We start from the raw sequence: 14,715 nt of genomic DNA on the forward strand, positions 1-14,715 counted from the left end.
GTCAGTAAGGGAACAAGAGCGAGAGAAGACGAGATCGAGGGAGTGTCCTTGGATGTGGGTGGGAGAGGTAGTCCACTGAGATAGGCCAAGAGAGGAGCAGAGAGAGAGGAGTTTGGAGGTGCCAGGATCAGCGGGGTTATCCAAGGGGATGTTAAAGTCACCAAGAATGACAGATGGCAGGTCAGAGGAGAGGAAGTGTGGAAGCCAGGCGGCGAAGTTGTCAAGAAATTGGGAGATAGGGCCAGGGGGGCGGTAGATTACAGCGACACGGAGGTGGTAGGGGTAGTATAGACGGATAGAGTGAGACTCAAAGGAGGAGAAAAGGAGAGAGGGTTCAGGGTGAATGACACTGTGGGTGCATGAGGCTGAGAGGAGAAAACCCACACTGCCACCTTGGCGACCGTCAGGCCTGGGAGTGTGAGAGAAAGAGAGGCCACCGTGGGAGAGAGCAGCTGGAGAGACAGAATCAGAGGTGGAGAGCCAGGTCTCGGTGATAGCAAGGAGGTGGAATGCTCTAGAGATGAATAGGTCATGGATGGCAGGGAGTTTGTTGCAGATGGATCTGGCGTTCCATAGTGCACAGGAAAGAGGGGGGGTGGGTTGTGTATTTATGTGGATAAGGTTTTTGGGATTGCAGAAGCGAGGGGGGGTCATTGGGAGGGTGGGGGTGGGGGTGCGGGGGCGAGTGGTCAGGATAGGTATGGGATGGGAGGGGGGAGGAGCAGTTGGAGAAAGTGAAGTTGAGAGATTAACAGCCATGAGGAACCGAAGGTGAGAGGGTAGGTTAGTGAAAGCAGACAAAGGGATTTGGGAGGACAGACAGCGTCTGTAGTAAATTTGGTAGAAAACAGAGTGAGAGAGAAGGTAACAGGCAAGGAACTACTGTCAGAGAGGAGACCAGTGGGTAAAATCAGGTTGATTGAGTAATCCAATTAAGTATGAAACAACAACAAGTGAGAGGATGAAGGGAACAGAGAAGGTCAGAAGTGAGGCAAATGTGAGCAGGCGTGAAGAGGGAAACAGGGTGCGATAAATGTGTGGCAAAGATAAGAGAAAATAATAGTGAATGAGTAAAAATGACATACAATGTTGGAAAAATATAGATACAATGAATTTAAATGTCAAAATTGAGCAACAGGTTACAATAGGATAGAAAGAAGATGAATATATTACAATAAAACAGAATATGAAAATTTAGACTGTGTTCAAACTCACCTTTTTCAGTATTCTAACTCACCATAACATGCTTCTCTTTCACCCGGACTGAGTTGAAGACATATATGAAGCAGACCCCTTTGGAAAGGGGGAAAGAAGTGCACTAGATCCTCACGTGGTTCAACCGTCTTAGCAGCAACAAGCACCTAATACGTTTCAGACAGGTTCTGTTGTCCTCTGGGGTGTTGGGTTCCGGAATCGGCTGTATTAATTTCCAGGGTGGATAAATGGGTGGGGGACTATATAAGTTATCACACTACTCCCCAACTCCATCAGGAAGTCTTTCTCCTGGTGAGGTCATCCTGACATGGACTTTATAGCCTCACACCTTATTTTTTTTCTGATGGTTTACCAATGTATTTTTATTGGCCCGATAAAAAAATGTTTCTCTTGGTTACACACCGGATCAATGAAACTGCAGCAAAAACGGGGCTGCTTTTGTGTATTTTGCGGCTTCTGTCTGAGACAGGCAAAACAAAATCCTGGTTATATTGTGACAAGTGCTGCTTATCTGGGATAATTGGATAGAGTTCCACAAAAAGTGTTATGGCCCCCATACATTAGGCCAACTTGTCCATGCCTAACGTCGGCCCCGACTTCCCCTGAGCTCCCCCGGCAGCTCCTGATAAGATTTGGCGCTTGATGTGCCATTTTTCACATGTGATAAATTGAATTGATTTATCACATGTAAACCCGGGGGAGCTGCAGGAGAGCAGGGTCTGGGGGGAGCTGCAGGCGGGTTGGTGGCAGGTGCAGGGTCCGGTTCAGCTGCAGGAGGGGTATTGGGCTTGCTGCAGGCGGGGACCGCAGAACAGAGTCCGGTCCCCGCGGCGAGCGAATAGAAAACAAATCCTATTCAAAAGACTGGGCGCCCAGTCTTTTGAATAGGATTTTTTTTCTATTCTCCCGAGGCTAAGCTGGACTCTGCTCTGTGGTCCCCGCTCCCCGCCTGCCACTAGCCCACTACCCCTCCTGCAGATCTCCCGGACCGAACCCTGCTTTCCGGTCTCTGGCCCCGCTCCCCCCGGACCTGCTCCCTGCCGGCTGCACATAAGATTTATCTTATGTGCAGACCGTCCGACCTTCAGATCTGATCCGATGCGCATGGGACTGCGCATCGGATCAGATCCGATGTTGTACCCTACGCGATTTGGGCAATTTCACCCTATTTCTCGTCCCGATACTCCAGAATCGGGTGAAATCGGGCCCAAATCACGTAGTGTATGGGGGCAATACGTGTGTGAGACAAGCAATAGCGTGGGGTAACTAAAGATCCTAAATTAAAACCTTTATATCATTTAAAATGTATTAGTAATCTCTGAGAAATATAAAATATATATAGTTAGCGAATAAAGAAAGAAACTTTGTGTATTAAATATTGTGGCTGCTTCCTGTATGATTTTAATAGTATATATTTTTTCTATTGGCTCAGTGGCCCTTATTTTTTGTATGTCTGACTTTTTCTACCTGGTCTAGATCAATTATTATTAAATCAATGTTTCTAAGCTGTTGTGTTATGTTGCACTCTGTAATGGGGCCCTACACATATAGTGATTTTTATTATTTTGATCGCTTAGAAAATGACCCTTCATCTCTGTGCGTGTAGGGGCCAGCGATAGTGGTGCACGGCCTGGCCGAATGAAGAATGAGCAGGGACCATAAATATCGTCATCGCCAGTGTTCTCTCATCAGAGCGCTGACAGCTCGCTCAACACACAGTACTACACATTGCTGTGTGTGTGTGCTGAGCAGCGCAGTGTGCTAAACGATATGACCGGTGATGTCAGCTGCCCGCCCTGGTGCCCACGCCACTGGGCGGTTTCTTATAGGAACGCCCATGAAACGCTGTGCATTCCCATGGGTGTGACTATCTGCTGCCACCCCACGCCCCCCTCCCGCCACACAAACACACAGCCGAACCTTACAATGTGGTCTTTTTTCCTGAATGTAACCGCAGTTTCAGGTCTCGCACTTGTGCTATAGTGTGTGTGCAAGAAACCTTGGTACTTATGTAGTATCTGGGCTGCCGATTTTTTGATTGTATGCCTTAAGTTAAGGCATACAATCAGATGCGATGCGATATCGCATCGCATCGCATGCGACCATCGTATGCGATGACCCGATTTTTCCTTAGGAATCAATGTTAAAATGGACTGAGTCCATTTTAACATGGAATTCAATGGGAAAAAGGGGTCCTTTTCATACCCCTACTATCCAAGTGGGCATGAAGTCGGATATAAACCTGTGGCGAGCGTAGCGAGCCACCGAGCCCGTGGCGAGCGAAGCGTGGCGAGCGAAGCGAGCCCCGCGAGGGGACGGTATTCTGTGTCCCCTCGCGGGGCTCGCTACGCTCGCCACGCTTCGGGCTCGGTGGCTCGCTACGCTCGCCACAGGTTTATATCCAACTCCATGCCCACTTGGATAGTAGGGGTATGAAAAGGACCCCTTTTTCCCATTGAATTCCATGTTAAAATGGACTCAGTCCATTTTAACATTGATTCCTATGGAAAAAATCGGGGCATCGCATCGCATCCGATGGTCGCATGCGATGCGATGTACCCGATTTAGAAATCGGCAGCCCAGATACTACATAAGTACCGAAACCTCTCTTTGGCAATCTGCTAATCTGCATGTGACACTCAATTAGACCCATCCTTAGCAAAAAATAAATATCTCCAATGTTAAAGTTGAGGAAACTGGCTGCTCTCTTCTCTCACTGCATGTCGTATTGAGGACTAGATGTTTAGGCACCATCCGTTTCATTAACATTCATTTGTATTTAAACTACTGTATGTATTAATTCTTTTTTTTTTTTTTCTGTACAGTTTAACAATTTGGCCAGGCTTCACCACTTCCATCTTGCAGTATGAGGCTAATATTATGCTTTGCATTGATGTCAGCCATAAAGTTCTCCGTAGTGAAACTGTTCTGGATGTAATGTACAACTTGTACTCAAGAGTTGGACCACATAACTTTCATAATGAGTGCAGTAAAGAACTGATTGGTCAAATCGTTCTTACCAAGTAAGTTTCAAACACTACAACAAAATATAATGTGTACTTTATGAGATCACTAGCATTTCAAGTATATTACATCAGGTTGTCTATTATTGTTGATGCATTTCTTAATTATTACTTAATCTTCAGAAGTCTTTAGATAATGGACCTTATTCTGGTCCTCGCGCTCCCCTGCGAGTTTGTGCATGGGAGCGATGGGGAGCGAGTGCGCATGCGCATATACATTTATGCACATGTGCAGCCACTTGGTGCAAGTGGGTGCTGCGAACTGCTTGTTCGCTGTCCCGTTCACAACTAGCAGTGCGGGCGTGGGGTGGCGGGGATGGGCCACTCCCAGCATTTCATGGGCGTTCCCATGGTAATTTCCCGATGGTGCGGAGAGTGGGCAGCGGATGTCAGCTGTCCGCCGACTTCCCACACATGGTGCTCGTAAATGTAGGAATCTAGGGAGGTGTCTTGCATCTGTGAGCACTGTAGAAATCATTCAATGTTTGGAGATTTCCTCCCCTCGTGCAAGCTGCGAATGTCAACCAGAATAGTCTCCTATATGTGAGTGCTGCCTTGCTGAATACAGCAGACAGTGGTGTCCCCAGTCAGGGTCCAACCCTCCAAACTATATTGAAGAATCGCCTTTCTCAGGAATTCCAGCCCAGGGCCGACCAGTTTGCGTCTGGCTTCCGTTAAGCCAGGGTGATCCCACTGCAATTAATTATTCAGCCTTGTGCTGGTTATTGGAAAATAGGAAGGTCAGATGCTATTTCACCCTATTTTTCAATATAAGTCTAGGCTCATTGGCTCAGAGTAGGTTACACCTTATATCTTTTAAAACAACACAGCCTGCATGGAGCATAGTGATCTATGCAGTGCTTCACACCAACTTAGCTGCAAGTGTCATGTCTGTTAATTGGATGGGTTTGCAGCAGATTTAAAAAACAGACACCTTGTAAATATGCCAATGACAGAACTGCTGGAAATGCACAGAAAAAAAGGCAGGACCAATGCCTAATATATCTACCATAGGCCTGTTTCTTACACCAAATTACAAGTTTGTTTTGAAGTCATAAAATATTTTACAATTTAGCCATAGAAGACACTGGCATATTTAAATTTTCTACATTTATGTTTTAATAGGTATCTTACATTTTAAACACCATGAAAAACATGTAAAGATTAAATGTAGATAGTCCCATATGTTCACATGATCTGTGTTCTTAATGAATTCATTCTGTGTAAAAAGAAAATGATACAATTATTATTATTATCATTTATTTATATGGCGCCACAAAAGTTCTGCAGCGCCTAACAATACACAAATGAGCAAAAACAGATAATGAATTACAGTACAAGGACAAGTTTAGGACAAGTACATTGTTAATATGGATAGTTGCATCAGGGGACAGGACACTGAAGCAATCATCAGGGTGGCAGAGGTTTGTATATTCTAAGAAAGGCATATGAGGAGAGATGGCCCTGCTCGTGAGAGCTTACATTCTAAAGGGGAGGGTTAGACAGACAGGGGTGACACAGAAGGGAAAGAAGTGATCATAACCATAAGTTTAAGATGAGAGATGTTCAGGTTTTATATGCTGGAGGGTCAGAAGAGGTAAGCTTAGTCTTTCATACTTTAAGTCTAAAAAAACACACTGGGTCATCCAAGAGTAGACAGCAGAGAGACAGTTGGAGATATGAGTGAGGATAGAGGGAGAGAGATCAGGAAAGGAGAGGTAGATTTACGTATTACCAGCATAGATGTTATAGTAAAAGTTGAGTGAGGAGGAGCTCACCCAGAGAGGACATGTAGAGATAGAGAAGAGGACCAAGAAGAAAGTGTTGGGGGACACCTACTATCAATGGAAGAGCAGGAAAGGTGGAGGCATTAGAGGTACAGCTGAGCATTTTCAAAACTGACAGTGCATATCAAGATTTAACAGTGATTTTTAAAGTTTTAGCAGATGTAGGAATGGCGATATCACAGCTGAATAGCCAGATTAAGAAGCCAGGAGTAGTATGTTGTGAGTGAAGTGAGCTCAGTCGTGGCTGTAGTCAGCCTGCTATCCTCAATAAGTACAAAAGCATAGAAGTTTATTTTATTATGTGTCCCAGGTCATCCATGCCATGAACTGGTTGCACTCATCGAGATTGTGATTAACTGCACATTTATGCAATCCGTTTGGTTTGTGGCCCCTGTATTGATGGCAAACAAAAAACCCGGCTATTAGCAGCTATGGGTAGGATAAGCAAGTATTTATTTGTTTGCCATGAATTTTGCCATATTTAAATACTTTAGGTACATTTGAAAATATTTTACTAAAGAATACAGTACATTGCCATTTTTTTTATTGTTTTATAATAGGTACAATAATCGCACCTATCGCATTGATGATTTCAACTGGGATTTTACTCCAGAGCAAACATTTAAGAAATCAGACGGCAGTGAAATCAGCTTCATGGATTACTACAGAACAGTATGATTTTCAATTTATTTTTCAAAGGCAGAAAATAAATGAATATATATATATATATATATATATATATATATATATATATATCGATACATTGGAAAAATGCTGATTACTGTGAAGTGCCTGAGAAAGTATAATTGAAAAATTTAATTGGCATTCACTTTTCTAATGTACTGTAACGACCAACATATCCTGATTTACATCTGTTGTGGGCGGTCCAACTGTAATATCATTCACCTGAATCCCTTCAAAACAATGGTGTTAAGAAATATCACTATTTGTTACTATTCAGGTTAGTGGAGCTTATTAACAGTATTTTGAAAATCCAAGACGTGCCCTGACACATGGGTTTTGCTGTAGTATGTAATAGCTGACAACAAAAGATACCAATATATTTTAAATATATTGTTTTAAATTTCAGGTGTGACACCATAGGTCGCTGATACCTCTGTCAACTTTTTTTTTTTAAATTCAATAGTTTTTATTGAGTTTTGCAGATTAAACATAAACATATCCCCAAAAAAAAAAAAAAAAATACATACATATTCGGCAGGCACAGTTGGCTTATAATACAATGTCTTCGTAGTGGTCCGGCAGAGTATACAGATTATAAGGTAAATATAAGGTTTATCGTATTTCTAACCTAAAGATATGACATCTCAAGTGCCCGTAGGCGCCACACGAGCACAAGAAAATATACACGTCAGCAGGAATAGATAAGGAGATTGCTACCGGAGCCAGTTACTGCCTGAATAAGTAAGGAACAGAAAAAGAAAAAAATATATACCCAGAAGGACCCAAATCAACCCCCCAATAAGCCCCCCACCCTGTATGTCCCACCCCCAACTTGGGAATACCTGGAGCCCTAAACCTAACATTCCCCTTTCTAAACCCACTAGTCTACACTTACTAACTATAAGAGCTATCCCCCCCACCCCCCCAAAAGTATAAATTTAGCAGGGTATTATTCAGCGGAGATATACTGAGGGCTATAAGCTTACAACGCTAAATAGAAAAAAGTATCTACTGGGAAAGAGAAAAAGTTGGAGATTACATAGTAAACATCAAGAGATATCTGAAATTATAATGTGACACACAGCATCAGTCTGGCCATTTTTCCAGACCAGGAGAGAACAGGATTGTAGGATCAGGATCTTCTCCATCAGCAGAAGTAAAAGTAGGATAAGTTCCATAATAGGAGTGCATGCAATTCCAGGCCGTTGTCAAGTACAGTGTAGGAGAGTGGGGCAGTCCTGGGCAAGCAGTAGCAAACATAGAAGAATAAAACAGGATTTCAGGCTTGTTTTTGATAAATGAAGCAGGATCTCGTGGGTGTTTTTCATAGGTATCTAGAGAAGTGTAAGCCATGTAGCTTGCAGTGGCAGAGCGGGTAGGTAGAATAACTTCTTTCACTACAGCAGAAGGAGCATCAATGTAGGGAATGTGACCCATAACCTGCTGCAGAGTATCGAGTTTGTTGATGAGTCTGTCTGTAGCGGAGGCGATAGCCTGCAGGATCTGACTCAATGCCATTTTCACCTTGAACTGAGTATACGGGGGAGGCAGAAGTGTAATACCAGTCCCACAGTGTCACACGTAGCCGCGACGGAGCGCGGCGGGTACAGTACTCACCCGTCCGCGCCCGCCGCCGGCTAGCGCGTGCAGGCTCCAGTCTGCGGTGTGCGGGTAGCGGCAGCTCTGGGTAGGGATGGCAGCAGTAGTGGTGCCGGGAGGCCGGCGTCGCCATCTTGGTTGAGGGCAGGAGACAGATTGGCCCAGAGTGGAGGTTCCCTCCTCATCCTGTGCTGACAGCCAATGGCAGCCATCCCCTGGGGATATAGGGGATCTGCCTAGGCTGTTCAGTGTCAGTGCAATGAGTCTTTGGAGTCATTCACAACTCCTAGCTGATTCCCGGATCCTGGCTCTTTCTCTCCTGACTCTGGTGCCTTGCTCCCTGCATCTTGCTACAAGGAAGTTTTCTCCTGACACCAATGCTGCAAGTCCTACCTAGTGCTTGTTCCTGCTTGTGTCCCAGAATTACCCTGCACAGCTTCCCGCTGTCCTCCTTCATACAACTCATTCATTCCATCATCTTTCAGTCATCCGGATCCATTTCTTCTGTCATCAAATCAACCTCCTTCCGGATCCTCATCTATGTACTCTGGCTCACCAAGTATACGTTTCCAGATTTCCCTGCCCGTTATTAGTATTGTGCTGGACTCTATTTAATTTATTCCAACTGTCACTTAAAGAAGTATTTGAGTGAAGTTTATCATTTATGAAATCCGTTATTAAACCTGCACGTTTCAATCCTACTCCTCCTGGTCCGTCTCCGGTTCCTGTGCACCACACGACTCCATCCAGCCCTTTAGCCGTGACAGTTTGCACTGACCCGATGGAATCGGGTGAAGCACAGGCCTCCATGACGGATGTTCTTCAAGGCATCATGGCTCGATTGGAACAAGTAGAGACTACCCAGCGTCAAGTGGCTCAATTTCTCCAGACCTTGTCATCACCTCAGGCGGCTCCCTCAGTTTCAGCAGCACCAACCTCCGGAGCTTCGGCCCCTGCTGCTCCCCCTGGGCCAGCTGCTCCTCACCAGCTACACCTGTCAACCCCCAGTAAATATGACGGGTCCCCGAGGGGGTGTCGAGGATTCCTGAATCAATGTGACGTCCATTTTACCCTCCAGCCTTCCAATTTCCCCTCTCCCAAGACTCGGGTGGCTTACATCGTGTCCCTACTGGCGGGTCCAGCCCTGGAGTGGGTGTCCCCCCTTTGGGAGCGTGCGGATCCCATCCTCAATAACTATGAAGAATTTGTGGCCTCCTTCCGTCGCATCTTCGACGAGCCTGGCAGAGTGTCCTCCGCAGCCACGGAGATTCTAAGGATTCGTCAGGGCAGTCGCCCAGTGGGACAATATGTCGTACAATTTCAAACCCTGGCTTCCGAACTCAGATGGAACGAAGAGGCTCTCGTTTCTGCCTTCTGGAACGGCCTAGCCGGGCGCATCAAGGACGAGTTAGCAACTCGCGATTCTCCTTCCACCCTGGCTGAACTCATTTCATTATGTAACAAAGTCGATCTGCGACTCCAAGAACGCCAACTTGAGAGGAATCGCTCTGATCGCCTTCGCCCTCGATTTCCTTCCAATGTCGCACCAGCCTCCAAACCAACCCCGCCTCCTGCGGTGTCAACAGATGAGCCCATGCAAATCAACCGCTCCCGTCTCTCTCTCGAAGAGAAGTCCCGAAGACGGCGAGAGAATCTATGCATGTACTGTGGCTCCTCAGCTCACTTATTGGCTTCCTGCCCGCTGCGGCCGGGAAACGACCGCTCCTAATCTCCCCGAGGGAGGTCCGATTAGGAGTTTTGCTTCCATCTCCCTCTTCTTCTGATTCCACCATTCCGGTTACCCTTGTGTGTCCCCAAGGGAGAAAAAGAGTTCAGGCCCTATTGGACTCTGGAGCAGCGGGAAACTTCCTTTCTTCTTCTTTTGTTACCCAACATGCCCTGCCTGTGCAACCCCTGGATCACTCGCTGGTCCTCACTGCAGTGGATGGGAGTCGAATTCGTAGTGGACAAATCACCCATCAGACCACCCCGGTGACACTGCTCATAGGAGCTCTACATCAAGAGACCCTCGAATTCTTCATTCTTCCACAGTCCTCACACCAAATGGTCCTGGGCCTTCCCTGGCTCTCCAAACATAACCCACACATCGATTGGACCAATATGGAGGTCAAGGCCTGGGGAACAGATTGCCAGTCTACTTGCATTCCTCAGATCCTTCCGGTCTACCAGACCCATCCACAACGTGAGGGTAACTGTCCTTCATCCTCTTCAGCTCCACCCTTGTCGATACCCGCACCATATCGTTCATTTACAGATGTATTCAGTAAAGGTGGTGCCGACACCCTGCCTCCTCACCGTCCTTGGGACTGCCCGATAGAGCTGGTGGCCGGGAAATTCCCTCCTCGTGGCCGCATCTATCCCCTGTCGCTACCTGAGACTGAGGCCATGTCCTCGTACATTCAAGAGAACTTAAACAAAGGTTTCATTCGACCATCTACTTCTCCGGCCGGGGCCGGGTTTTTCTTTGTGAAAAAGAAAGATGGCGGTCTTCGGCCATGTATCGACTATAGGGGCTTGAACGACATCACCATTAAAAACCGCTATCCCTTACCCCTTATCGCAGAACTATTCGACAAGATCAGAGGGGCAGCAATCTTTACTAAATTGGACCTGCGAGGGGCCTACAATTTGATCCGGATCCGTCCAGGTGACGAGTGGAAGACGGCTTTTAACACGCGCGACGGCCACTATGAATACCTGGTGATGCCCTTCGGCCTTTGTAACGCCCCCGCTGTCTTCCAACAGTTTGTAAATGATATCTTTCGGGACTTGCTGTACCACTCCATCGTAGTCTATCTAGACGATATACTCATCTTCTCTCCAAATCTCCAACTTCACAGACAGACAGTGTCCGAAGTCCTACGACGTCTTCGCCAAAATCAACTGTTCTGCAAGTTGGAGAAGTGCGTTTTTGAGGTCACGTCCATTCCATTCTTGGGTCACATTCTCTCCGCCACTGGGATAGAAATGGACCCAGAGAAGGTGAGAGCCATCCAAGACTGGGCAGCCCCCACAACACTCAAAGGAATTCAGAGATTCCTAGGGTTCTCAAACTATTACCGGCGATTTATCCGGAACTTCTCTACTATCGCTGCTCCCCTCACTGCTCTCACTTGCAAGGGAGCTGATCCAAGCCGATGGTCGCCAGAAGCATCCTCTGCCTTCCAGCAGTTAAAGAGAGCATTCATGACGGCACCAATCCTCCTCCAACCAGACCTCGACAGGCCCTTCATTCTCGAGGTGGACGCATCCTCGGAAGGGATCGGGGCCATCTTGTCACAAAAAGGTGAGGATCAAGAATTACACCCTTGTGCCTTCCTCTCCAAAAAATTCCTCCCAGCAGAGAAGAATTACCCCATCGGGGAACAGGAGTTGCTTGCAGTCAAAACTGCGTTAGAGGAGTGGCGATACCTTCTGGAGGGGGCACGACATAAGATCACCGTGTATTCAGACCACAAAAATCTGTCCTTTCTTAAACAGGCTCAGTGCCTTACTGCCCGCCAAGCCCGTTGGGCCATGTTTTTTGAACGATTTGATTTCCAAATTAAATTCCGACCTGGAACCACGAATACTAAGGCAGACGCTCTATCCCGCTCCTTTGAGACGACCTCTGACCTAGAGACACCTCCTCGTCCAATCCTCGATCCGCTGGTCTTCGCCCAAGTAACCGTACAGCCATCTCCTCCTCCAGGTAAAACGTTCGTTCCTCCCGAACTTCGCAAGAAAATATTGTCATGGGCACATTCTTCCCGCTTCGCAGGGCACGCAGGAGCACAAAAGACCTTGATGTTCCTGTCACGTTCTTATTGGTGGCCAACCATCCGCCACGACGTAACCAACTTCGTTGCCTCTTGTGTAAGATGTGCTCAGCATAAAGTGCCCAGAACAACTCCCGCTGGTCCTCTCCGCCCTCTAACCATTCCCACAGAACCATGGACCCATCTGTCAATGGACTTCATTTGCGAACTACCTCCCTCAAAAGGTCATACCGCAATCTGGGTAGTGGTCCACCGATTCTCGAAAATGGTCCATTTTTTCCCACTAAAAGGCCTCCCCTCTGCTCCAGTACTGGCTCAGCTATTCATCTCAACCATTTTTAAACTTCACGGACTGCCCAAAGAGATTGTATCCGACCGCGGAGTACAGTTCGTTGCAAAGTTCTGGAGAGCTCTCTGTGCCGCGGTACAGGTCAAACTCAAGTTTTCCACTGCCTTTCATCCCCAGACCAACGGCCAGACAGAACGGGTGAATCAAGACTTGGAGGCCTTTATCCGACTGTTTGTCTCGTCTTCCCAAGATGACTGGGTGGATCTTCTCCCGTGGGCAGAATATATGCATAACAACTCCTATCACTCTTCCTCCGGAACCACCCCCTTCTTTACAGTATTCGGCAAACATCCACGATCTCCGGATTTCTCAGAATTATCCTCTTCCGAAGTTCCTGCAGCAACCACTTCATTACAACGCTTTGCTAAAATCTGGTCGGATGTCCACACCGCTCTTCTTAAATCTTCCGCCCAATACAAGAGGATGGCAGACAGGAAAAGAAGGGCAGCGCCCAGATTGAAAGTCGGAGACCGGGTATGGCTGTCTACCCGCCATATACGCCTCCGTCTGCCCTCTATGAAGCTGGCTCCCCGGTTCATTGGGCCATACCCTATCATCCAAGTCATTAATCCTGTCGCTTATAGACTTCAACTTCCTCCTTCCCTAAGGATTTCGAATTCCTTCCATGTGTCCCTCCTCAAGCCTTTAAGGTTGAACTCTTATCAAAAGAAGATTCCCAAACCGCCCAAGATTAACTCCGAAAGTGGGGCTGAATTCGAGGTAAGACGCATTATAGACTCTCGTTGCCGCAATTCTCGTACCCAGTATCTGGTGGAATGGGTTGGGTTTGGTCCCGAAGAGAACTCTTGGGTGGATTCCATTGATTTGCACGCTCCAAAACTGGTAAAGCAATTTCTCCAGAGAAATCCGCACAAGGCCCATAGGCGCCCTGGGGTCACCCTGAAAAGGGGGGGTACTGTCACACGTAGCCGCGACGGAGCGCGGCGGGTACAGTACTCACCCGTCCGCGCCCGCCGCCGGCTAGCGCGTGCAGGCTCCGGTCTGCGGTGTGCGGGTAGCGGCAGCTCTGGGTAGGGATGGCAGCAGTAGTGGTGCCGGGAGGCCGGCGTCGCCATCTTGGTTGAGGGCAGGAGACAGATTGGCCCAGAGTGGAGGTTCCCTCCTCATCCTGTGCTGACAGCCAATGGCAGCCATCCCCTGGGGATATAGGGGATCTGCCTAGGCTGTTCAGTGTCAGTGCAATGAGTCTTTGGAGTCATTCACAACTCCTAGCTGATTCCCGGATCCTGGCTCTTTCTCTCCTGACTCTGGTGCCTTGCTCCCTGCATCTTGCTACAAGGAAGTTTTCTCCTGACACCAATGCTGCAAGTCCTACCTAGTGCTTGTTCCTGCTTGTGTCCCAGAATTACCCTGCACAGCTTCCCGCTGTCCTCCTTCATACAACTCATTCATTCCATCATCTTTCAGTCATCCGGATCCATTTCTTCTGTCATCAAATCAACCTCCTTCCGGATCCTCATCTATGTACTCTGGCTCACCAAGTATACGTTTCCAGATTTCCCTGCCCGTTATTAGTATTGTGCTGGACTCTATTTAATTTATTCCAACTGTCACTTAAAGAAGTATTTGAGTGAAGTTTATCATTTATGAAATCCGTTATTAAACCTGCACGTTTCAATCCTACTCCTCCTGGTCCGTCTCCGGTTCCTGTGCACCACACGACTCCATCCAGCCCTTTAGCCGTGACACACAGCTTCAGTACATCTTCATGGAAGGACAGGGACGGCTAGCACGCCCCAATAGTGTACATAAGAAGATAGCTGTAGGTCGTCAGGATATTTCAAGTAGTATAATATTACAGAAATAAAGTCCAGTGTACTTGCCAGATATTGTAGTTGGAAGATATGGAGTCCGTGCCCAGAACTGCTTTCAGCGATATATATGCATCCACGAGTCTCCAGACCGCTGCCGCACGCACTGTCAATAATCGTAGGGGATCTTAGAAGCCAATATCAGGTATGTGTCAGTAGCCCCAGTCGGATCCACGGAGATTTACAGCAGCCGAGCGCTGCAGCCACAACCTGAGAGGTACGCGGGCAAGATGGCGCCAACTGTCCCTGCGCGGTCCGCGGCAGCGTGCCCCAGATGGGAACGCTTGTCGCTCTCTCCGCTCACAAACAGAGAGCAGCCGACACCTGTCTCTCTCGCCCGCTGCGCCTCCCGGAGAGGAAGCAGCAAAGCTTCAGCGGCATAAATGATGATAGTACCCAGGGCTCGGCAGGAGCGCAGGCCGCAATCACCGGACTCCTCAGATAATA

General features: G+C 47.5%; 1 protein-coding gene across 1 annotated transcript in view; it reads left to right on the forward strand.

Annotated features, from left to right (window-relative positions):
* LOC146010509 (piwi-like protein 1) overlaps positions 1 to 14,715 on the forward strand; it is a 187,223-nt gene that overhangs the window by 83,054 nt on the left and 89,454 nt on the right. Inside the window, exons 8-9 of the mRNA XM_083151290.1 lie at positions 4,041 to 4,238; positions 6,586 to 6,697. Coding sequence (XP_083007416.1) covers positions 4,041 to 4,238; positions 6,586 to 6,697 — 310 coding nt within the window. The remainder of the gene's footprint in view (positions 1 to 4,040; positions 4,239 to 6,585; positions 6,698 to 14,715) is intronic.

This window comes from Crinia signifera, chromosome 1 (assembly GCF_055691185.1).
Source record: "Crinia signifera chromosome 1, ASM5569118v1, whole genome shotgun sequence".
In the NCBI taxonomy this organism is placed as follows: Eukaryota; Metazoa; Chordata; class Amphibia; order Anura; family Myobatrachidae; genus Crinia; species Crinia signifera.